Consider the following 24,833-nt stretch of genomic DNA (forward strand, 5'->3'; position numbering starts at 1 on the left):
CCCAATGGCTCTGCCAGCTGAGACTGTGGAATCACTGCAGCGGAACCATGGATGTAAAGAAACCCAAGTACCAAACAGGGAAGCTCAAGTGGACTTTATTATAGTTATTAGAATGTACAGGGACATCAGTGCACTGGTTCTTATTTCATTTCTCAGATTCAACACAGGAGCAGTTAGACACCAGCTCTTTGCTTTATGCACATTTAGAATGTGTCATGTGGGACATCCTGAAATAATTTTCTGAAAGGTTCTTGAAGAACAGTGTAGTCAAAACCAAGCTAAGTGACTTCATAGATTCCCTTCTATTTCAAGGAAATGCTAGGGATACCAAAAAGCTTTAATATAAGAAGTGATTAGGAAGTGCCAACAGGGTGGTAGGATACAGGTAACTGATTTTATCGCTGCTTTTATAGTTTTTAAAGTCCAGTCCATTCCATTAACTGGAATCAGTCCTTGAAAACTTCATTATAACACTATTTCTTTATTACAAATATTTACATACTATATATTAGTACAATTTTTATTTCCACACTTTAACGATCCCATCCCTTGACGCAGTTACTATAAACCCTTGCGTGGTCTGGAAAGTCGCGATATCGGTGATAATGTCGTGATGCCCGACTGGGAGAGACTCTGGACCCTTCCGAGGGGTCTCATCACTGGGCCCCATCTTTTGCTTGTTCTGAATTTCCTGTATAAAAACAAAGTGGGAAATACTGTTTGCAGAAGGGTGAGCATTTGCAAAGAGACACTGTCATCCATATTAGTTTGTCAGTGTAAGAAGACCACAAAACCTCTTCCACCAAAAACCAATCAAACAAAAATGCCCAAACATACCACCTCACACCCTTTGACAGTTTTCTCAAGATTATTCCTTGGTTAATTTCTTTTCATCACACACAGCCTGTCTTAATCTGAACTGATTTTACAGCTCTTTGATTAGGTAAACGATGGGGGAAAATAGGAATAAAATAAAAGGAAAATTGGAATAAAATTGAGAGGAAAATGGGAATAAAAACTGGGAAAAAATTGGGAATAAAATTGGGAAAAATTCGAATAAAATGATGAAAAATTAGGAATAAAATTGGGGGGAAAATGGGGAATATTTGGGAAAAATTTGGGAAAAATAGGAATAAAAGAAGAGGGAAATTGGAATAAAATTGGGAGGAAAATAGGAATAAAAATTGGAAAAAAAATAGGGAAAAAAATAAGAAAAAAATTGGGGAGAATTGGGGGAAAATGGGAATAAAATGCAGGAAAAGGGGGAAAAATTCCCTTATATGGACTTTGCTGCACCCACATCCCCTTATTTGGGTTTAACCATGCCTACATTTCCTTATTTGGGTTTAGCCCCTCCCACATATCCTTATTAGGGTTTAGCCCCTCCCACATTTCCTTATTTGTGTTTAGCCCTGCCCACATGGGCTTATTTGAGTTTAGCCCCCCCCCACATTTCCTTAGTTGGGTTTTAGCCCCTCCCACATTTCCTTATTTGGGGTTAGCCACTCCCACATATCCTTATTTGGGTTTTAGCACCTCCCACATTTCCTTATTTCAGTTCAGCCCCTCCCACATTTCCTTAGTTGGCTTTAAGCCCCAACCCACATTTCCTTATTTGGGTTTAAGCCCCACCCACATCCCCTTATTTGGGTTTAGCCCCTCCCACATTCCCTTATTTGGGTTTAAGTCCTGTCCACACTTCCCTATTTGGTTTAGCCATGCCCACATTTCCCCTTATTTGGGTTTAGCCCCTCCCACATTTCCTTATTTGTGTTTAGCCCCTCCCACATTTCTTTATTTGGGTTTAACCCCTCCCATATTTTCCTTATTTGGGTTTAGCCCTGCCCACATTTCCTTATTTGAGTTTTAGCCCCTCCCACATTCCCTTATTTGGGAAAATAGGAATTAAACAAGGGGACTTGTCAATTGGAATAAAATTGAGAGGAAAATGGTAATAAAAACTGGAAAAAAATTGGGAATAAAATTGGGAAAAAATTGGAATAAAATAATGAAAAATTAGGAATAAAATTGGGGGGAAATTGGGAAAAATTGGGGGAAAATTTGGGGAAAAATGGAGGGAAAATTGGGGAAAAATGGCAGGAAAATGGGAAAAATTTGGGGGAAAATTGCTGGAAAATGGGAATAAAATGGGGGAAAAATTGGGGAGAAAAAGGGAAAAACTGCGGAAATATAGGAATAAAGTAAGAGGAAAATTGGAATAAAATTGGGAGGAAAATGGGAAAAAATTGGGGAAAAATTGGGAAAAAATACTAATTTTTAAGTAAGTAGTATTTGTTGAGCCCAATTCTGTCAAAAACAAATTATGTTTTTCTTTTAAAGTAGCTTCTTCCCAACTGCCCAAAGCATGCAATGCTGACAACATCCACAAAAAGCAAGAGCGAGCAAGTTCTAATTGAAGACATAATGCAAAGAGTACAATCCACAGGGCCACCCAAAAGGAAGCAGAATAGATGTCTATCAAACAAAGCAAAATACCTGAACCACCTCTGTGCCCTCAATTATCTTCCTGTAGTAGGAAACAGATGGGCAATTAGAACTTCCAGCAACAACATATGATCTCTCAGGGTAGGCTAGATCCCAAAACCTAAACACAAAGAAACAAAAACAAAATGAGATGTTCAATTCCATCAGCTTAAAACAACTGCTTAAAAGTGGTCTTGCTCTTATGATGAAAATGAGTGGGCACAAATGCTATCTGCTTTCTACACTTAGTGGAAGGGAGTGATGCAGAGAAATTTATACTCATGTCAAGCTCACCTATGAGTTATTTTTTGGTTTTTGTCATGAAGCCCATGAAGAATTTTACAAAAGGATACCCACTGTATTTCAGAGTACGCATTACATTTCAGAGAAGTACCAAGTTCTGCAGTCCTTTTGCTGAGGACAATTTCCTCAGCTCACTGGTGTTCACTAATGAACACATGTTCAGTATTATTGTTTTGGATTCTTAGAGATTACTTAGGCAACACTTGGCAAAATTTAGTACACCAGCAGGGGTGGAGGGGAGGGTGACAAACAAGGAAATTGTTTAGCTTGATTACCTTATTTTCATGTCTGAGCCTGCTGTCAGTAATATGGGATTCCCAGAAGCTGGACTACAGTATATTCCGTGGATGCTGTGAGGAGAAGGCTAGCAGGAAAAAGGGATATATAAAAATTATTTATCACCAACAGCTGTTACATGATGCTTCAGAAAGGGAATGCATTCCTTGCCACATTCATCCACCCAATTTCCAAATCTTTCTGGCGAATGCCAAGTCACTTTAAGGGGCCACATCTTAATATATTAATGTAAATTGCTCCCTTACACTTTACAGAGCAATACAACAGAATTAACCCTCTATAATCCTCTTTTTTTTTTTTTGAATCTTGGAAATTACATTCTCAATGAGGAGAGATTATTTCTAAAAGAATCAGGCAGGCAAATCCTACTGAAAAGTACATGGATGCTTAAATTTTTAGGCTATGAAGGCATTATGGGACAGATATACAACAGAAAACTATCTTAGATCATGGAGCTCCCTGTGTAAAAAAGGGCAGGACTGAAATTAACTCAACCTGCAATCCTTGTATCACGTACAAACTCAGGTTTAAGTAGATTCCAGATAGGCATTTACAGCATTTATAGAAGCAGCTGTGGTAATTTTTGTCTATGGATTTGTGAACCATATTCCAGATTGCTCCTTTTCCAATTAAGTCCTTGAAGAAGAACCACTTCATGGTTCAAAGTAGCAGCTAAGTGTAGTAGTGGTATTATATTACAGAAAGAATGTGTAAAAGAACAGATGTTTACAGAAGTATGCATAGCCTCAGGAACAGAAAGTAAAAATAAGTACAAGATACCACATCATGAATTTTGGTTTTTCCATAATCTTTACAAGCTTAACCAGCTCACTGGTTTTCTAAGAACATGGCTGGGCATAACAAGTGAGTCCTACAAGAACATTCCATAGACAGTGGAAGGTGCCAATGAAGATTTAGGTTATACTGCTGTTTTACAAAGGCAATTTAATTCTGACAAGTAAAACAGTTATGGTGCCAGAATGAATCCCAGGGCAAGTTCTGTATTGATGCACAGCATGGAGTCTAAGGTTGTTCTGACCCTGGCTACACAACAGAAACTGAAAAAGAAAGAGACCAGACCTGCAGTTCTGAAAGAGGTGGCGCACTGCTGGCCCACAGAGTGAAGCGTCGATCACCAGTTTCCATATCCCACATGGAGACTTCGTTGTTGCCTTGAACAGCTACAGGAAAGATAAAGCCAGTGCAAAAAGTACAAAACAGATTGGTTGGCTCTTGCTGTTTGCTCTACTGACATAGAGGGTATGACATAGAGACACTCTCTGTTTGCTCCCTGCAGCATTTGTTTGTCTTGCTTTAGTACTTTGGTTTGGCTTGAAAGCAGCTTCACTCTAATTAAAAGTGCCTGATTTAAAAGAGTTTAAAGGAAACCTGACTTAATTCTCAACCCCTTTAAAAATGTATAAAACCCTCAGTTTCCTCCCTAGATATCTTCCCAGCACTCTTTGAGAAGGATAGATAGTTTGTTGAGCATAGTCATCAGGGACTTTGGAGAACACTCCTATGCAGGTAAGAAAACAATCCAACGTTACAGAGTTCAGTAGTAGCCACAATGAACTTCCATTCTCATGTGGACAGGTAAAGAAATCTGTTCAATGGATTGCTTACAAGCCTTGCAGCAACCTAGCAGGCAAGGACTTTTTAATAATAATCGAAAATTATGAACTCTGTCATTCCTTTAGTCTTTCACAGGGAGGAAACAAACTAGAAAGTACAGTGAAACTTTGTACGCTTTTTCAAGGAATTTATCTCCCAGGGTGGTCAATAACTCAAAGTAAGAAGTGAAGTCTTAAAGCAAGTAAAATATGAAACTCAAACTACTCTCGTTTTACAGCAACTTGATAAATTTTGTTATTTAGGATTAGTTTTAGGTACTTGTCCATTTCAAAATGTGTTCCTGACACAAACATATAAAAGTCTATGACAGTGCCACATGCAGTGAGGATGAAGCAGCTGTAAGTGTATCAGATGAGGAAGATTTGGAGATTTCCAAAAGTTCTAATCCATGACACAGCTGGCTTAGCTTGAAGGGAGAACTAGAATTCAATCTATGCTCTACAGAAGGTGGTAGCAGATTTCCCATCAGCTCCAATGTATGTCATGAGTTTGAATTTAATCTTTTGTAACATTTTGTCCTTAAAAAGGGATGGGGTGGACAACACATAGGGAGGGCCCCTCATGAGAGCTGCAATGCTCAGAAAATGAGAATTGCAAATGCTGTCATTTTGACAATGGCTAAATCCTACTTTTCTTCTTTTCAACTCTCCACCAGGGCTTGAAGCAGCAGCTGAAAAAAACTCTGGTTTAATCACAACCTCTGGCAATTGTGAGGTAAGTTTAAGACCTCTTTTACCTGCTATTACCCAGGACTGATAGACAGGATGCATGAGCAGGCGTCTGATTCGGGCCTTGGAAGGATGAGAGTGGCTGGAGATAGGTAACTGAAACCTCATGTCCCAGCATGCCATGGTACCATTGCTCGTTCCTGGTGAGAAAAAGCTCCCCTTAGTCAGAGGGATCAATATATGAGGTTTTGCCCCTGTCTTTGTGCTCGGTTGGAGCAGGGAAATGACCTTCAGCCTCAAGTTCTTAGCAGGCAGAATGCTTCTCAAAAAGACATGAGAAGATATTTCTCTTCTCTTGTTTGAGAAGAGCACACACTAGTAAGATCATATCAAGCAAAAGCTTGAGATGTAGTTACTGTAAGAGAAAACCATAAGGAAGAGGGGGGCATGGAAGAGAAGGAAACTAATAAGAAATACAGGCTTACCAATACACAGCCAGCACTGGTGTATGTCCACAGCAAATGAAGTTATGAGGCCTAACTTCAAATCATGTTTCAGTGTCCAAGCATTGCTGCTGGATCGCAAATCCCATCCAACCAGAGATCCATTAACTGTTCCATAAGCCAGAACTGACTGGGCTCCTGAATTGAAGTGATGAATGTCTACCACACAGCCATCATCCTTCAGATCTAATGACCTGGTTAAAATAATAAACTAATTTAGGCACAGATATGACTCCCTCCAAGTTTAAGACTCCTTCCCACAGCTTATGCTGAGCAGCATTTTCCTCTTTGTGTCACTTCTCAAGGCATCTGCCAGAAACAGCTTTCTGAATTCAGTACAATGGATGCTTATGCCCTCTCAAATCTCTCTGCTGATAGGACCTGCAAGGCTGTCAGCAGCCCTTTGCAAACATAAACACAGCTCTGTGCCCTGGGTAAGGGCAATCCCAAGCACAAATACAGGGTGGGTTGAGAATACACTGAGAGCAGCTCTGAGCAGAAAATTTGGAGTGTTGGCTGATGAGAAGCTCAGCATGATCCAGCAATGTCTGCTCACAGCCAAAAAAGCCACCCACAACAGAAGAATCAAAAGTGTGGGCAGCAGGTTGTGGGAGGTGATTCTCCCTCTCTCTGCTCCACACTTGTGAGACCCCACCAGCAGTACTGTGAGTACTTTCTGAGGCCTGGACATACCTCTCACTCAAACTTGAAGATCAAGCTGTAGCTTCAGTGCCAAATATTCAAACACTGCTCATATGGAGGTAAGAAAGAGCTAAATCAAGCCCAAAGGCTCCCTTACATACTATCCCATTACCCGTATCTCTACCAACTTATCACATTAAGGGCCCGAGAGGAAAAATTGCAGGTCTTAGGCAACATCACATGCTGTATGTCTGTAAACATTTATCTAATGACCTGCAAAACAACCTTCAATATCACTTTGTAAGTATTAAGATTGTAACAAAGGAACCAACCAATCCCAGTACATAAACAAAAAAACTGAGAACTATTCAGAATGGCTGTTTCAAGCTCATAATGTGTTCAGTGACACAAGAAGGACAAATAAACTAAGAATGGTCAGCTCTGCAGAGTTGCCTTTCAACCCTTCTTTATGAAGCAGGATAAGAACGTGGATTACAGACTTCCAGTACACTCTGGGCTCAGCCAGCAGGAAATCTAGAGCAAATTTAAGGATCTTATCTGAGGAATATAGTAACAGCTTGAGCTCTGTGTGTGATGAGATTTAACTGCTTGAAGCACATACCTGCTTTGTATTGGATGAATTTTAGGAGATTTGGGGAGCTTTGAGGATTCAATACCAAGAAGTTGGATGGCTCCATTATCTGAAGCTATAGCCAAGTAATGTGAACCTTGGCAAAATGTAAGTGTCTTTACATGTCCTCCAATCCGAGAGTATGTTAAAATTGATCTAAACAGTACAGAGACAAATAGGGGGAGAGAAAAATAGGTTATTTTCAGTGGCACTTAAAAAAAATACTTCTCTTAAACACCTACTTAAAACCAATGGCTCTTGAGAAAGCTCTGAAAATAACATTTTCTAGCTGTTCCAAAATGAGAAAGCAAAAAAGCCAGTGTTGGCTTTAAACAACAACAGCAGAATATATTTATATATGTACAGAAATGAAATCAAAAAGCCTGTAATTATTATGGCTACAAAGCAGTCCCTTTGCATTTTTTTATTAACTAATTGAAACAGCAATCTAATATTATAGATGCAAGCCAAGAGGAACATTAATATATCCCCTTATTGATATTTCCAGTACACCCACAAATTATTCGTATTTTGCTTCCTGCTCTACTTTATTTTTCACTCTAAAAGTGCAGACCCAACTACCACAGGTTTTTAAGCTACCTGGTTGTAGTGGTTTTTCCTTCCATTTTTTGGCTGTTCCAGACTTTCACTGTGCCATCATTTGAGCAAGTGGCAAAAATGGAGTGTTCATCAGAGACCCGAATGCGATTCACGGCAGACTTGTGTTCATGAAGGTGAGCTACCAACAACCCTTTGGGACGCCATCCTACAGGGAAAACAAAACCACAACCTAATCAGGAACATGCAAGTCCCCCTAGATCCATCCACTAACAGCTACATCAGGATACTCATTACAACTGAAAAGCACAGACAGTACTGAAAACAGTGTTAAGGCATTTTAAATACAAAAGGCTCAATTCTAAATTAGACACTAGGTCATAGGTGTTCTGCACAGTAAACACATTTCCTAAACTAAGAACTTCCTCTTTTCCTCATCCTTCGCATTTTTGCCATGAAAGGATGATATCTTGACTCAAATTATACATACATACATGCATACATACATACATATATATATATACACATATATAATTTTTTATCTAATAACCTCAGTGGCCTGTGATGTACCTGGAGGTGGGGGCTTGCTCTCCCACTCAGCATTCTCCATCATCTGTTTGGCAAGTCTCTCTGCATTACACTGCTCTCTCTTCTGCTGGATCAGCTGCTGCAGCTCAGTTTTGCAGGTGGTGATGCGCAGCTGGTGCGCAGATGGGGACATCGTGCTGCTCAGGCCCTGCAGGGTTGGTTTCCTGGGCTGGACAACTGCTCCATCAGATGCCTGTAGGAAATCAGACCTTAAAAATATATCCCTTACATTCTACACACAGATAAATCCCCCTCATGAGATTTCTGTGTCACACACAGTGAATAAAAATGGCAAAAATCTTTTTTATTGAATCAATTAGCAGTGAAATAGCATTTTAAAAAATGCTTGCATGAAGACAATAAAAATAGTGAAAATTATTATTTATATAAAAGATTAACATTTTCTTATTCTACCCTGTTTGCCTACTCTGTTCTATATTCTGTCTAAAGAAACTATAATGTGCTGTGCCCACCTATTAATGTGATTATTACATAGGCAGTTATTGGTCTCAAGACTGACAAAATGAAAGGTTAGCTCTCAAATTCATTTACACTGGACTTTGAAAACCAAAGTATGAAGTGTTTCCCTTAAGTTCAGGGTAGACACACTCATTTAAAACTAGCAGAAGTTAATCTCCAACTAGAAGCCAAACAGAAAAGAGTGTTCGGTGTCAAGATGTGCCTCCATGGCTTGCAGAGCTCCCAGCCTATCCTCCTCTTGCTAGTACTAAGTATTACAGGTACAGGATGTCTAAATGCTGTGATTTCCAAGTTAAAACCAAGATATCTCTTCCTCACAACATGTATCAGGGCATTCAATTTGAGGAGAAGTCTTCCCTGCGAGAGAAGTTTACATAGTAATTGTTCAATCCCCACAAAGCCCCATCTCTTTGTGCAAAGCATCTATTTGTTAGTGAAGCTCAAGGGACTAAAACTTACTTCAGTCCTTTCTCAGTTCCTGTTTTAAAAATAAGAACTTGAAAGTCAGCAACTCTGCTGAAGAAGACACCAGCCAATAGCATGGCCAGTGTCAAATAACCTCCAAACAAAACAAGAACATCATATCCCTATAGTCCCACCTGACTTTAAAACAATTAAATCATTACAGGTAAGATGCAAACACAGCATTTTTCAGGTATACCTGTGGAGAGGATGACAAAGTGGCACAAATACCAGCTGAGGACTCTGAACGAAGTGGTTTCCCAGCTTGGATGGCTTCAGGATCAGTAGTTTGCCCATGTCCTTTGGATATTGGCTGGGAAATGTTTGTGGGTTCCAGGGACCCAAACATGCTTTTCCATTCTTCATTTACATTTGAATCTTGCTTTACATGCTTTCTTGCTATAAGTATGAGGGAGGGAGGGCGGGAGGGAGGGAGGGAGGGAGGGAGGGAGGGAGTGGGAGAAGAAAAAACAAAACATCCCCAACATTACCATGACAACATTCACTCAGGATTGTCATTACTTTGGGACTACATAGAAATCTAATGTTTACAGGCCAAATTATTATTTATGTACAGAGAAAACCCTTCTGCTATGTTGTGGAGATCAGCTGACAGCATTTTTATGGGAAACCAAACAAAGCACCTGCCTCATGTGTTCACATCCTCTGGATCATGAGCTGACTCATGTAATAAATCACTTCACTAGAGGGAAAGCTTACATCTAGGAGGCTGCAGGATTAGACTCCACCATATGACAAATTTCTCTTAGAGAACATGGAAGGATTTAGGTCATTTAGTCCAACCACCCTGCAATGAGCAGGGGCATCAATAAAAAATTTGTAACAGCACAGTACACAAATCATTGTTGGTGTCAAATACAATCAGTTCCCATCATAATTGCAACATCACCTGTAGATTCAAGAAAGTTATTGTTTAAATAGGAAATTTATTTATTTCCAGCATTCCTTTAGAGTCACTTAGAACTGTAAAATATAGACAGAAAAAGAAACACATGGAACAAATTAAATTTGGACAAAGTCAGTGAAGAAAAGTTAAAGGCATAAAGATTTTAAGGGCAAGAGCTTTGGGTAAAACAAATTACTCCAAGTATAGACTTCATATACACTAAGTTTTAAATCATGTTGACTCCTCATTAAAGGATGCAAAAAAATAAAAAAATCCTATAGTTCTGTACTTTCCTTTACAATTATATGCAAAACATCCTAATTCTGGAAATAAGATGTTAATAGCTACAGGCTTTACAGATATTTCTGTATTTCTATATGTAAAAACACAGAACCTACCAGTGATGTAATAGAGGAGGGAATTACAAGCTTGAGAGGGTAAAGAGGAAGCTTAAACTGTCTGTAAATAAGAATTTTGAGGATACAGAGAACTAGAATAGTTAGCAGCAAGTGGATTTCACATCTGAACAAGGAAATGTAAGAGGTTTTTTGAGCTAAAGAAGAGCAGGCAAAAAAAAAGTAAAATGGGAGTGGATGAGAAGCTGAAGAACCCCAGGGCCAAAACACATGTACTTAGGTGAGCAACACCTAAGTTGGGAACTCCTCAGTGCCAGCCTGAGGAGTTTTTGGTTTTCTTCAGGCTACCTCAAGAAAACACCCAGGATTTTCACAGTTAAAGAGCTTAGCCCTTGTTGAGAGGAGACAGAGCAGATATGTAGCCTCCAAGATTTACACTGTTGCCATGAGTCACTAGAGTCCTGTTTGTCACAATCAACTGAACAATGGCACACAGAGGCAAAATAATTTAAAATATTCTCAGGGGAAAAAATAATTCCCATTTTTCAATGATCAGAGAACATTTCATCACTTCACACTTCAAACTGAAGCAGTAATTTTCCTATGGCAAACTCAGGTGAGGATGGTGATAGTCATGTAGGCTGATATACTGAGAACACCCTGAAAGGAAAGCTATACTTCAACTATATAGATCACAAAATATACTAACCACGTTTGTCATCAGAATCCTGCTTTGTTTTAACAAGATCCACTTGTCTTCCAGTTATTCCCAGAGCTGACAAGTCAATCACCCCTTTGTGACTGCTATCATGCAGGTGGCTCTGATCCACAATATTGGCTTTAGCTTTATTAGATTTTAACATAAAGTCCTTCAGTGCTAACAGTTTGTCTTCTTCCTCCTCAGTCATCCCCTACAGAATAAAAGAAAAGGTAACATTACTCTCTCTTAACAATAACATGCATCAAGGCATGAAGATTTAAGAAGCAGTAAAATCAATGACTGGCTCAGAAGAGCAGAAGAACACATTCCCAGAATTCAAAGCATTGGTCCATTGCTCATAAAACATAAGTGTAAGTTACTGCAGTGTAAGAACATCTTTCCTCCTAAGGAATGGGGCAAGGAAAAGTGAAAGGGCAGAACAGAATTTATTGCTGGATCACTCTCTGGTGCAATCTGCTTAGCTGCCACCTAGACCATGCTTACAGCCCACATGCCATGGGGTGAAAAAACCCCACACAGCTACAGTCCTTTTTCTTCCCAGTTCTCACTACTTTGGGTGGGTGATTCTTTATGTTCCCCTCTTCACACATAACCCTCAAGACTTTCCAGCTCCATTTCCTTTTGGCACAAGTCTAGCACTTTGAAAAATACATGCTCCGTTATCCAGCACAATGCACTTAATCCAGCAATGCTCTCTAATGCTGCCACATCAAGGATGCATCAGAATTTGAAACTTACAGCCATTTTTTAAAGACTTATGTGGTATTTGTATGTCTCTACATCTGGCAGATCTTTTAAACATCTTTAAGCTCTGAACAACTTGTCCCACAAGCATATACTGAAATCAATGAAGTTAAGGGCCTGGGGGATCACAACCTCAAACTGGGAGTCCTTCACAGAAGGAACTGCAAGGTCAGGGCTTGTGGAGGTGTACGGAGCCCAGGAGTCTCAAGCCTGACTTTTAAAGTACAAATAAAACCCAGTTACTTGTGAAATAAGCTTCTTCAAGAGCTGTGCAATGGCAGGGTCCTCTGGGGGTGGGCACTCAGAGAGAGCTCCCGTTCTCTTCATCTGTCGCAAGTGCAGGTGTCGGAAGAGGCTCGTGATATCCTTTGATCTTAAGACATAATCAAATATGGAACGGCTGACAGGCTCCTTAAGGACACTTAACAGGACTATTTCTTTGTCTACCTGCAATTCAAAACAACAGACCAGTCAACATGATGATATTCACATAACCTGTACAAATCACATAGATTCAGCTTGTCTCCTTTCTTGAAAATAAGATCTGTGTTGGTCATGTCATTTCTCCATTCTCTTCCCCTCTTTCCTATCAAGTACTTCTCATAGCTTGCTGTCTACAGGAAAAACAACTTCAAAATGAGTCCAGAATGAAGACTTAATATTACAGTCCAACTTCATGTTACCCACTACTCACTCGCTATATATAGTGTTGCATAGCAAAGAAAAGATTTATATACTAAAATGAAAAAGAAAAGATTTATATATTAATATGGACAGGAAGTGAAATTTACCAACCAATGCCTAAAACACAGCACAAAGAACATGTAAACACACAAAAATGTTATTATAGTGAATTTCCAATCTGCAAGGTTTTCAACAAAATGTTGAACACAGGATACATTTCTCAATGTATGTACTGCAATTATTTCTTTTTTATCTATAAAAACACCCGAGAAGTGCAGTCTACAGGACCTAAAGCTGTATGCAAAGATGCCTATATGATCATACTACCAGCATCATGTAGGGCACTCCTGGACATGCATTAATAGTAAATGACTTCATTCATTCATGCTAAGCATTGTGCCCTGACCCTTGGCAAAGCACTGAAACACAGGAGTGGTTCTGGGGAAATCACAAGCATGGTAATCACTAATTAACAGACTGGTTTTGTAGATGAAAGCACAGAACATAAACCAACTTGTTTCACAGCCAACTTTCCATCCTTTTTAGACTCCTATACACAGTACAGTATTGTAAGAGTTTGACTATAAATAAGGCAAAAAAGGCTTGAACCAAAAATATACCTGCTGCTTTTAGGCTTGGTAAAATGTTTTGCATTTTACAACAAATTTGAGACAACAGTCTTTAAAACATGGAAAGCAATGGCCATTCTACAAATCTGCCAGAGATCTATAGCAGAAATCAAAAAATCTATAATTGCCTATAATATCAATTGAAAAAAAGTACATATGGTCCCTATAGCCAGGACCATGGCCAAGACAAACTTATGGATCATGGCTAGTCCAGACATTCTCACTAATATTATTTGAAGTATTACCTGTATTATTGGTTGTGTGATAAAAGGATGGAGGTATGGCATTAGCTTGCAATAGACATCAGCAATATTCAAATACTGTGCCACCACAGTGATAAATCCAACTGCACCATAACATATCCAAAGATTAGGGTGACACAGGAATGGTGCTGAAAGAAAAACAGGCTGTTAAAATATATCATTCATATAGGAGAGAGGAGATCATCCTGCATATGGCAGTCTGTGATGTAATTTCCTTCTAACAGAATTACTCCCAAACTGAGCCTTCTCTCTTCCAGAGCAACAAGGTTAAAACATTCATACAGAGGAAATTATTTCATGGATTTCACTGTAGTCATGCTGCTCAATTTCCTTGCTCTTGCCAAAAAGCATATTTTCCTTATTTGCTCATTTCAATCCCTAATTGTCAACGACAGATTTTCAAGGGAGACTAATCCAAAAATAAATCTCAACCACATTTTAACAATTACAGTGAATCCTAAAACCGGTGATAGATTTTTTCTTTTTAAGTAAATACTGTATTCCTTCCTGCTTTCCCTCTCTTCCTTGAAGAGTCACTACTTATATTATGAAATTAGGAGACTCAGAAGTCCCCCAGTTATGCAGGCTTTAAGAAGTTGTTGTCAAGGCACTGTATCTAGTCATGAGATGTAATCACAGACCATCTGCTCCAAATTCTGAGTGCATTTGTAAAACCATAACATTAAGAAGCAGCAGACTACATCTCAAAAGATCATTTGATTTTTTTTTTTTTATAAATAGCTGTTAAATCTTGGGCACATCTAAATTAAATTGATAAGCCTGATCAGGAAAGAGAGACCAACTCTGCAACCAAGGATGTATTGAGTTAATGGGTTTTTATGGTGTTAGAATAAGAAAGAATCATGATTGTCTGAATTCTCTCATCTTCAAAAGCTAATGCATAAGTGTTTGCAAATTATGTGCCTGATGGACTACCAGGAGCATCCTGGACTTTTTCTTTACAGCAGGTTGCCATGTAGATCAAGGAAAGATCCTAAGGCAGAAAGTTTCTGGAGTGAGTGTTTTTTGCTGCTGCCCTATATAAAATCTGGCAGAATGCACCCAATTTGTTCCAGCAAAACTATTATTTTAGAGTCCTGAGCACTAACATGGTTCAACTAGCAGTAGGTCCACACCATAATTTTGTTTAGATTCTAAAACAGAACTACAGGTTTGTATTCTGGACAGCTAACCCGACAGTGGAACTTTATGTAGAACTGAGATTTCTTTAAAAGGAAAACAGGGTATTCTCCAGTATTCTAACTTACCTATATCACAAGCAAACTCATAAATATGGGGCTTTTGCAAGAGCCCCAGCTGGCACATACAAGTAAGAGCATTGAGGGCTTTATAAATGACAAATTCTTCAGCATCACTGAGACCTTGCTGAAGCAGAGGTTTGAGAATTGATGAGCTTTGCCAGCCAACATAAGCAGCAACACCTGAAATATAAAAATAACATAAAAATCCAAAGCAAACTGATAAACACCAGAAAACTCCATCTTCCTATCAGAATTGAGAGCAAATATAAAATAACTTTATTGCTTCTAATCTAATAAGGTAATAATCCATATACTTGTTCATGTCTTAATGCTGGACTTTGCAATTCTTTGCTAAAAGGAAGGGAGGAAGGAGAGAGAAACAGCACTAGAAAGAGAAACACCCTCAGTACCACTGCTACAGAAGGGCATCTGCTCACAGCCACAGGCAGCAGTGCCTGCACTTACTTAAATACCAGTTAGAGAGCTCAATTCTAAAGATGTGCAAATGCCTGAAGTAAAATAAAAACATAACTTCAGAACTTAATCTGAATTCTTCTATGGATGTTGGGAATGTACATTGGGAACAGAGTTAAAAACACAGGTTACATGTCTTCACTTTTAATTGCCTCACATGTCTCTATGTCTTTTGCAAGAAGGCAGGACACTCAGACCTCTGCTTTGGCTGTTCCATTGCTCCTTCTAAACAATTTCTGATAAGTTATCAATATCACTTCTTGGCAGTTTGCCAGCACAGAATTTTGTGGTTTCCAGTTACAATGGAATGCATAGCTACCATACTGGCCCCACTGAAAGTTTGATCATGATTGTTTTTCCTGCCAGGCACCTGAAGTACCATTTAGGCTCTCAGGAACTGCACCTGGGAAAGTTTTCTTGACCCACAAATCCTGAGCACTGACTCTCAGCAATGGTCATGTGGATTTCCAACATACATGGAGCACTGGATATACTTAACAGCCGATGTCATTATTGGTAAGATTTTTTAAATTGTTATGAAGTATTCTGAAGTAACAAGAATCTTTAGGTGATGTTTTAAGGCACTAAAAAAATCTCTCCAGTTAGAACTTCAGCATATACCAATGCCTAGTTTTCATCATATGAACGGATCTACTGAAGTGAATGGGACCATGTGCATATGTGAAGTGATGCATCTATTACAGAGCTTGCAGAAATCCTACTTATCACTTGCCATAATTTAGCTTTTTTAGTTAGTGGCTATAGGAGAGACTCAAAGAAGAAAAAAGCATTTTAATTCCATTTTTTTAATGTTAATCTACCCTAGACTTAAATGCCTCAGTTGTATTTGTATTAAATATTTGGACTAAAAGAAGTATACATTTGTATCTACTTTGTTTCATCTTCATTCCCTAATGAAACATTTCCTCCCAATAATTTAGAAAAAAGTATTTTCTTATAAATTCTAGAAATCTTTATAAGAAAGGACTTTTATATGACTTATTTCTTCATATCCTGGAAACTGCTAATTTATTTATTTTCCTTCCACTCTGTATGGCTGAAACCAAACACTTACCAACAATGCTGTCAAAGAAAGCTCCTCGAAGATGCCAGTCATTCTTGTCATTTAAGAAAGTGATCATATGAGACAGAAGAACATCGTTGGCTTTCTGACGTCCAAAAAAGACACACAGACGTGTTATTCCATTTTCCATCAGTGTCTGCTTCACAATATTCTCTGGGTCACTTAGCAAAGTCACAACTTTCTGCTGGACCATTTCATGCAAGGCTTGCAACTCTGCAAGGGACAACAGGGTGAACATTTTGGCTGAGGAGAAACAGTGTGTGCATGTGTACCACCTGCTGCTAAAGGAGTTACAGTGACAGGTCATCCTGAACAACACCTGGCTCGGTTAAATTTGTAATGCAACAGAACCTCAACAGTTCCAACAAACAAGGGCTTACCAAAGACTTCAGGCTAAGCATGACGTGGTGACAAAGCCAAAGAGTAGAGAAATGTGAGACATTTTTACCCAGATCAATTTATTCTAAACATGTAACTTTCACTAAGATCATTCCACTCATTTTATATGTATAGATGATATGCAGATGTGAAGAAGCATAAGAATGAGTCAGCAGCAATGTTACCACAGTAAACAAAAGGCTTTGAGGCAATTTTGGTTTGATATGTTTATTTGACTATGAATTTCAAAATTTGTGAACTGACAACAGATCAAGACTATGTTTTTATTTAGGCAGATAGATTCACTTCATTAGCATGAAGTGTACTACTTCAAAAAGTGAGTGCTTCCAATCTCATTAAATTTCTGCAGTTAATCTAACAATACTGATGAAAAATTTGAAGATGACCTTGCCTATGGCTTCTACTTCATGACACAATTAAACAAAGTATTTTTATTAAATGGAAATAACAGATTGTTAATGCACTGCATATTATTGAAAACTACAAAGCAGGATCTCAAATGAGCAACACAAAAATTTCAGCTACTGCTGCACCAGTTTTGAGGGGTGATTATCATTTGCCTACAGTCAGAAGTCCAGCCAATTTGCTTTCTGTTGTGACCCTGTCCATCAGCCACATGAAATATCTGCCTCCTGGGTTCAAATTTCTCGTGCTTGGTTTCAAAAAGGGTGAAAAGAACAGAACTACTCAAGCTTCTTTCTTCTTTGTGTTACTTCCTTCATCTCCAAGCTATCTCAAGGGATAGGAGACAGCATTCTTAGAAGCATAGCCCAAACGATGGAGCTTCCTCTCTCACTCAGCAATTCTGAGCACCCCCACCTTACATGAAGGAATTTGAAGAGGATCTTTTATATTTGGTTTCAGTAGATTTGTTGCTGCCTTATTTTAAAGTATCATCCTGCAACTAGTTAAGAGATAATTGCCTTTTCCCCAAATGGAATAAGTGCAGGATGTTTACCAACTCTGATTAGTCACAGATTGCTCTACTTAGCCCAGAAGAGAAATGACAGTTTTTAACCACAAACTCTTCCCAGCTTAGATTTGCCCAGCATTCTTCTGGGAATTCATGCAGCACTAAAAGGCACTGGAGATGACACACAGGTTGCTTATTACCCTGTGTCTTTACAAAGGGAAAGGATAAAAAATCTATCCTTAGGATTTTAATTCATTCAACTCTAGTTATAATACAATGTTACAGTAATGTTACCGCCAAATGGCATCCACACATTTAGCTTTACCAGGCAAACAGACAAGATTTGTGAAGCACAGGGACAGAAAAGGAAGAATGAAAAATACAGTGCAATGACTATGTTAGAATTTGACAGATTTTCCAAAGCTAACGCTGCTTCCCACTCCAACAGAAGCAGTATTTGGAACACAGGCGTGTTTTTGCAGCTGTCTTGTTTATGAGATAAGCTGGAAGTGAAGCTGGATATGCAACCAAGCAACCAGCATCACAGTCAAATACCTTGAGGACCTCTGGAGAAGAAAAATATGCTCATTTAGATACTTTTTTGTCTCTCACAACACTCAGAGCAGAGATGTCTGTCTCTGCAGGAAGCTGTCACACACTTTGATACTGGTCAAGGCAAAACATTCTTCCCATTTAACAAGAAGGCTAAGCTTTGAGAGATGAGATAGCTCAGTGCTACCTAGGAGCTTTGGCCCATGATTTGCTATTATAAGCAGGCAAAAAGTGACATTACCTGTGTCATAGTTATCACTAGGGTGAGATGTTTCATCCATTTCTTCACCGTTTGGTTCATTTTCCATATTCAGATTTTTCAGCTGTACTAACTCCAGAAATCTCAGAGCTGTTTCTGCCAATAGTGCTATATTTTCTGCAAAGGAAAACATTTTGGTTAAGAATTGTTCTACTTTGCCAATTTACATCAGTCTGATGACCCACCCCCTGAAGAGAGATTACAGCCACTGACAACACCAGTCACAATGGGCAAACAGGACTGAGATTAAACAGGATGCTCTGGTCAACCCACTTCTGTTGACTCCCGGCAAAGCTACCAAAGTACACCAAATCACACAGTACTTTTGTCATGTAAACGAGTGGGAAAATCCTAATGATATTAGGTGTAACAATGACTAATTTAATTCTTCTAGAACAAGCCAAATTAGCAACTAAATAATTTGATAGAAGGTAAAGGCCAAATAGCCTGAATTAACTAACATTGCTACATAGTAGATTGCGACAAAATAACAACAAACCACCACACCAGGACATTATCCTAGGAAATAACAACTTGTTACCCTGGAATCCACTTTTAGAACATTTGTCAGTGTATCTATCCAGCTGATTTGGCACCGTTCTGCACCATTTGGAAGCTGCTGAAGCAACTCAGGCTGCATTATACGGGTCAGTCACTGCTGGCACAGGAGCAATAACATCAAGGCAGAAGTCCCACTTAAGCAGCAGTTCTGAGTGTCATCCAAATCAACAGCAACGTGCCAATGGAGCCTGTTCACAGCCCAGGCCAAATACTCTTAAGTCACCAGTCTGACCACTTCCAAAAGTGTAACAGAAATTAACCCAGTTAGACTACCTTTAAATACATGAATGTGTTTGAAATTTAAATTGATCATGGTGACCACAAACAATTGGTTCTATTCATTAAGTGTACAAAGTCTTCAATAATTATTTTTATCAGTTTACTTAGTAAACAAAAGAAAAACATCATCTGACATTTCCAACTATATAAACCCCAAAATCTAATAAAAATGTGCTAGTCATAGTAAGGGCACACAGTAAATAGCAAACATGGGCATGACTATAAAGGTTCTTCCTGAACTGTGGAGAACTCACACATCTGAATAACATCTAAAGAAAATATCTGTTACAGTATAAGCCAGTTTATTACAGAGCAAATAATTCTAATTTCAGCTCCTGCATATCAAATTGCATGTTGTTGGAAAACAGCTCTGCAGCCCAGCAACACAATGATGTTTTAAGTTAGTTTCTTATTTATCACTTCCATCAGGCCATTTTATGCAAACAATCAGAGCTAATGAATTGTGACTACAGGTGTCATACCCGCAGTCACTTCTGAGACTTCTGGCAAGTTTTACTGACAGAAACTGTTAAGAGAACACAGAAAAGCTGAAGATTCAGAATTTTGACTGGATGTCCTCTTACCAGCATACGCAAGTCTGACGATGGTGGCTTCATCCTGGGCCAAGTGTGCAATGCCTGGCAGAATGTATTCTGGGTAAATGTTAATATCATTGCGTGGCACCTCTTTGACGAGAGCAAGAACTTTAGTTAGTGTCCTCACAGATTCTGCCCTCACCCTGGGCACAGAGTCGTTGCTGAAATGTAACAGATAAGGAGTAATACGATCCAGAAGAATCTCTACACTTAATCTTGGTGCTAAATGAAGAATCAGCTCCAAAGCAGCCAGTTTTGAATCACAGTACTTGAGAGTCTGTAAACAGGAAGTTATCACAGACACTAGAATAACCAGCCCATTCTCTTTTGTCTCTCCCTCGGCCTTCTCTGTGCGGTCGTGCCCACAGAGATTGTGAATGATGTTGTCCAGATCTTTACGTATGACCAATATACGCTCATCTGCTGACACAAACGTTTCCTTGGCAAACTGGGCCATGTAAGGCTGAAGAAAAGTGTAAAATATTTCAGGAAATGCATTGTTACGTTGCTGTTTCAAATAATCTTCAGCTGCTAAACGTTTATCTGGCTCTCGATGGATCATCTGAGTAACCTTGAGAAAGGCAAAAGTAGGAGGGAATGGGAGAGAAAGATCAGAGGTTTAGACATTTGTAATACAAAAACATCAAAACCCAAACCCAAACAATAAGCAATCTGTCACCAAAGTAGGTGAAATACACTGCAAACAGAACACACAGATGGTTCTAATTCTGTAGCCCATCCTTACCAGTTCTCTGATACTGCGGTCTTCAATTTTGTTTAGGACTTGGTCAGGGGAAAAGAGGCCATTTCTGTATGCCAAAAGTTGAGATAAATCAAACAAGGGTACACCTTCTGTGAAGAGCTCTGCTATTACACAACCTGGGACAGAAAGAAAAAAAGAAGTCAAAGATGTCAGAAGATTATAAACAGAAAGAAAAAAAGAAGTCAAAGATGTCAGAAGATTATAAACAGACACTATAACTTTGTTTTCTATATGCAGACAAGAACAAACCCTAAACAAGTCTTTGCTCAATTAAAAATAAGGCAAACTAGTTGCCAAATTAATTTGTGGAAAGGAGATAACATCTCAAGCTCCAAAACCTGGCTTTTATACTTGATCCCTGAAATCTGTTCCAAGTAATTTATTTCAAGCATGTCAACAGCAGAGGAGTTTGCTGAATTAGAAAACATGAGGCAGTGACTTCAGCCACCTGCCAGCTGGAAAATCCATCACTAGAAAAGGAACCCACATCACTGTCATGTGGAAGAAGAGAGTGGTAAGTCAGCATGGGTCGGGCAGTAGGTCAAAATTAGGCAGCTTTTTTACAAAAGGTAAAGGAGCAACTTCTGCTCCTACAGCTGATGCTGGGGGACAGCACGTATTCACTCACACATGATTGCCAAAACCAGACTCCCAGTATTGTGTACATGACACAAGTCTCTCTTCAAAGAACCTGCTCCTGAAGTTTGCTCCCAATAGTCTGCTTTATCTGTGGAGGGTCCTGGAAGTATGGCCATAAGAGCAACTTGTAAAAAGAAATAATAATTTCCTTCAAATTAATTTTCAATCACTTTACAGGGAGAAAAAAAACCCAAAAAAGGGCTAAACTCATGACTTTTAAGACAAGGCTAAGACTCAAGGCAGTCTCCCACAGTCAAACTCCTAACTAGTATTTGTGAGTGGGACCATAACAGGACTTTGCTTCCACTTTGTGGCTGTGGGGAAAATAAAAAAAGGGGCTTCTAGAGCCAATATTGCCAAATTACCCTGAAAACAGTGTCAGTCCCCCCAGAACTGGGCCACAATCTGGGTTCTCCTCTCAGGCCCCATGAGGCAAATGCTTCTCTGCCAATGGAAGATGATGGACTGTGCCAGTGAAGAACCACCTCTTTCCTAGGGCATAGGTGAGCCATAACAGAATAGTTTGTGATTTCTCTCCTCAGATAATAGTGATACACCTAACTTATGTAGCCTACTACATTGTTTTTGTACTTTTCTGTGAATGAAAAAGGTTTGGGTCTTTATGCTTAAAATACACAAGTTTTTACATGCTGCACTCCGAGCCAGCTGTAAGAAAAGAAAAAAAAGGAATCAAAAACCCCCAGTAAAGTTCTTCTGCACTGCATTAGTCAGAAACAACACCTGATAGCTCCAAGTACCTGCAGAAAAGATATCCATTGCACGTTTTAACTCCCCTCTTGTTCGCTGATTGCTATTTGCCAAGTCTACCAAAGGAGTGGAAGGGTCCCTCATGTTCTCCAGCTCCGTGGCAAACATGCTGCCATCGACAAAGCGCTCGGGAGCGATGTAACACGTTCTCCTCCGGGATGTGTCAAAGAAATAATTGAAGTCAGCAGGATTGTCTTCAGGAAGGTAAGTTGGTTTAAAACTGGCAAAGTCAGTTAGAAGAACCCAGTTCCAGCTGGTCACCATGATGTTCTCAGTTTTAATATCACCGTGGCGGACTCCAGATTTGTGCGCTTGGTCCACCGCAGTGAGGATCTGGAAAGCGATCCACCTTTTCTCGATGTTGTTCAGGAACGGCCTGGTACTAATTCGGTCATAAAGGTTGTCCCGTACGTACTGTCTGAAAAGCATGGCAGCCTTCTCGGACAGGGTGGCTTTCTGGAAGGGGAGGCAGTTCTGTGCCGAGTGTAACCTTATCTTCAGCTCCTCCAGCTCCTGCTTGTAGCTCGTCAGGGGTAAGGTGGGATCCTGAATGGCAAACACCTTCACGACCACCAGCCCCTCCCGGTGCTTGGCTCGGGCCACCTTGAAGAAGCGGGTGCTGCCCAGGCTCTTGTCATACTCGAAGTCGTGGATGTCCGAGAAGTAGCTGTCCACAGAGAGAATCTGCGAGGGGGCGATGCCAGCCAGCTGGTTCCCCATGGCGGCGCCTCCTCCGGCCGCGGGCACCGGAGGGCTCAGGGGCTCTGCCTACGGACAAACACGGCGCGGATCTCACGCAGCCCCGGGCCCGCCCCGCTGCCCGGGCCCGCGGGCCGCGCTCCCCGCCCCGAGCGGGCCCAGCGGCCGCCGCTGCCCAGGCCCGGCCGCCCGGGCCGGCCCCAGGGGCGCGGGTCCCCCCGCAGCACTCACCGGCCCAGGCGGAGCCGGGACCCCCGGCCCCGGAGGCGGTGAGAGGGAGCGAGGCGGGACTCGGGGCGGCGGAACCGGCACCGCCGGGCGGGCGGGGAAGGGGCGGCGCCGTGAGCTCACATCCTGCGCCGGCCGGCGGCGCCGGGCTGTCCCCGGGAGTCCGCGGCCGTGCCTGCGCGGTGACAGCCGGCCGGCTCCTCTCGCCGCCTGGCCTCTCGGCCTCCTGATGAACTTCTTTCCCCTCCCCTCTCTGGCTCCGTTTCCTGGAAGGGTTTCGTTTGGGGTTTTTTTTTGCTCTGCAATGGGAAGAGGCCAGGGCGGCAGCTTATTGTGATGTGTTCAGGCCGGCTCTAAGTTGTTTCCGTCTGTTTGTTTATCCATGTTAAGGAAGTGCTGTGGGGGTGCAGCGTCTCCTGTGAGCCTGGTGCTGAGCCAGCTCAAGCAGTGCGGGTCGGAAGGTGCCTGCAGGAGATAGGCGTGCTGCTGGAACGGGCCTCAGGAGCATCCCTCATTTGCTTCTCTCAGCAAACAGGAGAAGAGCTGCCGTGCTTCCTTCTGGTCCTTAGCGCTGGGTGCCTGTTGGCTTTTTCAGGTGGCTTCACTTCTAGGTCTGTCCTGGCAATGCGTGGTATATCTGAAATATGAGGAAAAAGGCTTTTTATAGCAAACAAAATCATTGCCTTTCTCACAGTTTAATCTGAAAGTGCTTGAGAGCGAGGAGAAGCCCAGGGCAGAGTTTGTTCATTCTTTCCTTTGCCTTTTCCCTTTGCTGTGTTCTTTCTTTGCTGCGTATGATGCATTACTAAAGACATGGTGTTTGGGTCTCACAGACCAGAGCCTGTATACACAAAACTTTCCTTAATGCAAGATTGCCACCAGCCAAGTGTGAGGTCACTTAATCATGCCGTCTTCAAAATGGTTTGGGTTGTCCTAGTGAGGGTTTCTTGCCAGCAGGACTCACACATCAGTAATGGATACCTGGAGAGTTAGCCTGTCCCAGGGCAGAAATCTTAGCTCAGGCCTAGGGCTAGGTTAGGACTAGGACCAGGGTGAGGAGAGTGAGAAATGGGGAACCATTTGGTATTAGACTGGTGCCTAGGCACAGTTCCTTCTAGGGTCATAACTGTCATGCCATTTTTTCTCTTTGGAATCCCATGATCTGGACATAACTTCCATTAACAAGACCTTTACTTGGAGGGCAGGTAGGGCAGGCATCAAGTGCCAGGGGAGTTTGGAAGAGAAGGCACATAACTGGGTTTTCTGCTCTGCTAGAAACTTGGCAGGTTGGTTTTGTGCTGTAGCACTGTAAACACCACTGTCATAGTGGGTAGGGAAGAGAATGTGGAGTGGTGACTATTGTGCTTCCTTTTTGACTTTGAGACAGATAGTATACTAATGGTACCCTGGTATGATCCTTCCTAATCACCTAAAACTTCATTCCCTCATTTTAGCGCATAAAATGGCTGGAGAAAGCTGTGTAAGGAGACAACTGAGTGGCTGCTAAAAGTCTGGCTAAGTTGGTTGTTGCTTGTGTTATAAGTCACTAAAAGGGTAATCAGAAAATCTCCGTGGGCTTTTCTGCAAAACAGTTACACAGGTGTTGCTCTCTCTAATGGAAAACATAAATGGATTTAGAGCAGAAAGGTTTTCTCAGTTGTATCTGTCAGCCTCTGCACCTTAGCTGTGCACTCCAGCCTTTGATCATAGGAGGGAAGTTCTGTTTCCAAAAGAGGGCAGGGCTTTTTCATAGCCAGGGCTCTTTGTAGCTGCCGCAGGCAGACTTTGCTCCAAGCTGAGCC

The 24,833-nt window shown here is 40.8% G+C and overlaps 1 protein-coding gene across 1 annotated transcript; it reads right to left on the minus strand.

Moving 5' to 3' along the window:
- Positions 1 to 79: 79 nt before the first annotated feature.
- On the minus strand, positions 80 to 23,074 carry PIK3R4 (phosphoinositide-3-kinase regulatory subunit 4). Its single transcript, XM_058035507.1, has 20 exons — positions 23,035 to 23,074; positions 22,095 to 22,872; positions 20,680 to 20,813; positions 19,923 to 20,505; positions 18,481 to 18,615; positions 16,367 to 16,588; positions 14,824 to 14,997; positions 13,538 to 13,683; positions 12,223 to 12,426; positions 11,224 to 11,425; positions 9,451 to 9,650; positions 8,292 to 8,502; positions 7,764 to 7,929; positions 7,155 to 7,319; positions 5,873 to 6,084; positions 5,456 to 5,587; positions 4,165 to 4,265; positions 3,063 to 3,151; positions 2,497 to 2,605; positions 80 to 691 (listed from the first exon to the last, which is right to left on the minus strand). The coding sequence occupies exons 2-20, from the start codon at positions 22,822 to 22,824 to the stop codon at positions 521 to 523; spliced, it is 4,086 nt and encodes a 1,361-aa protein (XP_057891490.1). The 5' UTR covers positions 22,825 to 22,872; positions 23,035 to 23,074; the 3' UTR covers positions 80 to 520.
- Positions 23,075 to 24,833: the final 1,759 nt, after the last annotated feature.

The sequence above is a fragment of the Melospiza georgiana genome, chromosome 1, assembly GCF_028018845.1.
Source record: "Melospiza georgiana isolate bMelGeo1 chromosome 1, bMelGeo1.pri, whole genome shotgun sequence".
NCBI lineage: Eukaryota > Metazoa > Chordata > Aves > Passeriformes > Passerellidae > Melospiza > Melospiza georgiana.

Bases quoted from the DNA above. Each gene is read 5' to 3' on its own strand.
- PIK3R4 (XM_058035507.1), bottom strand. From the start codon at position 22,824: ATGGGGAACCAGCTGGCTGGCATCGCCCCCTCGCAGATTCTCTCTGTG. The intron at 9,651-11,223 runs GTTAGTATATTT...TCATACTTATAG, and splicing joins GGATTCTGATGACAAACGTG to CAAGAAAGCATGTAAAGCAA. The intron at 6,085-7,154 runs GTATGTGCTTCA...TATTTTAACCAG, and splicing joins ATTCATCCAATACAAAGCAG to GTCATTAGATCTGAAGGATG.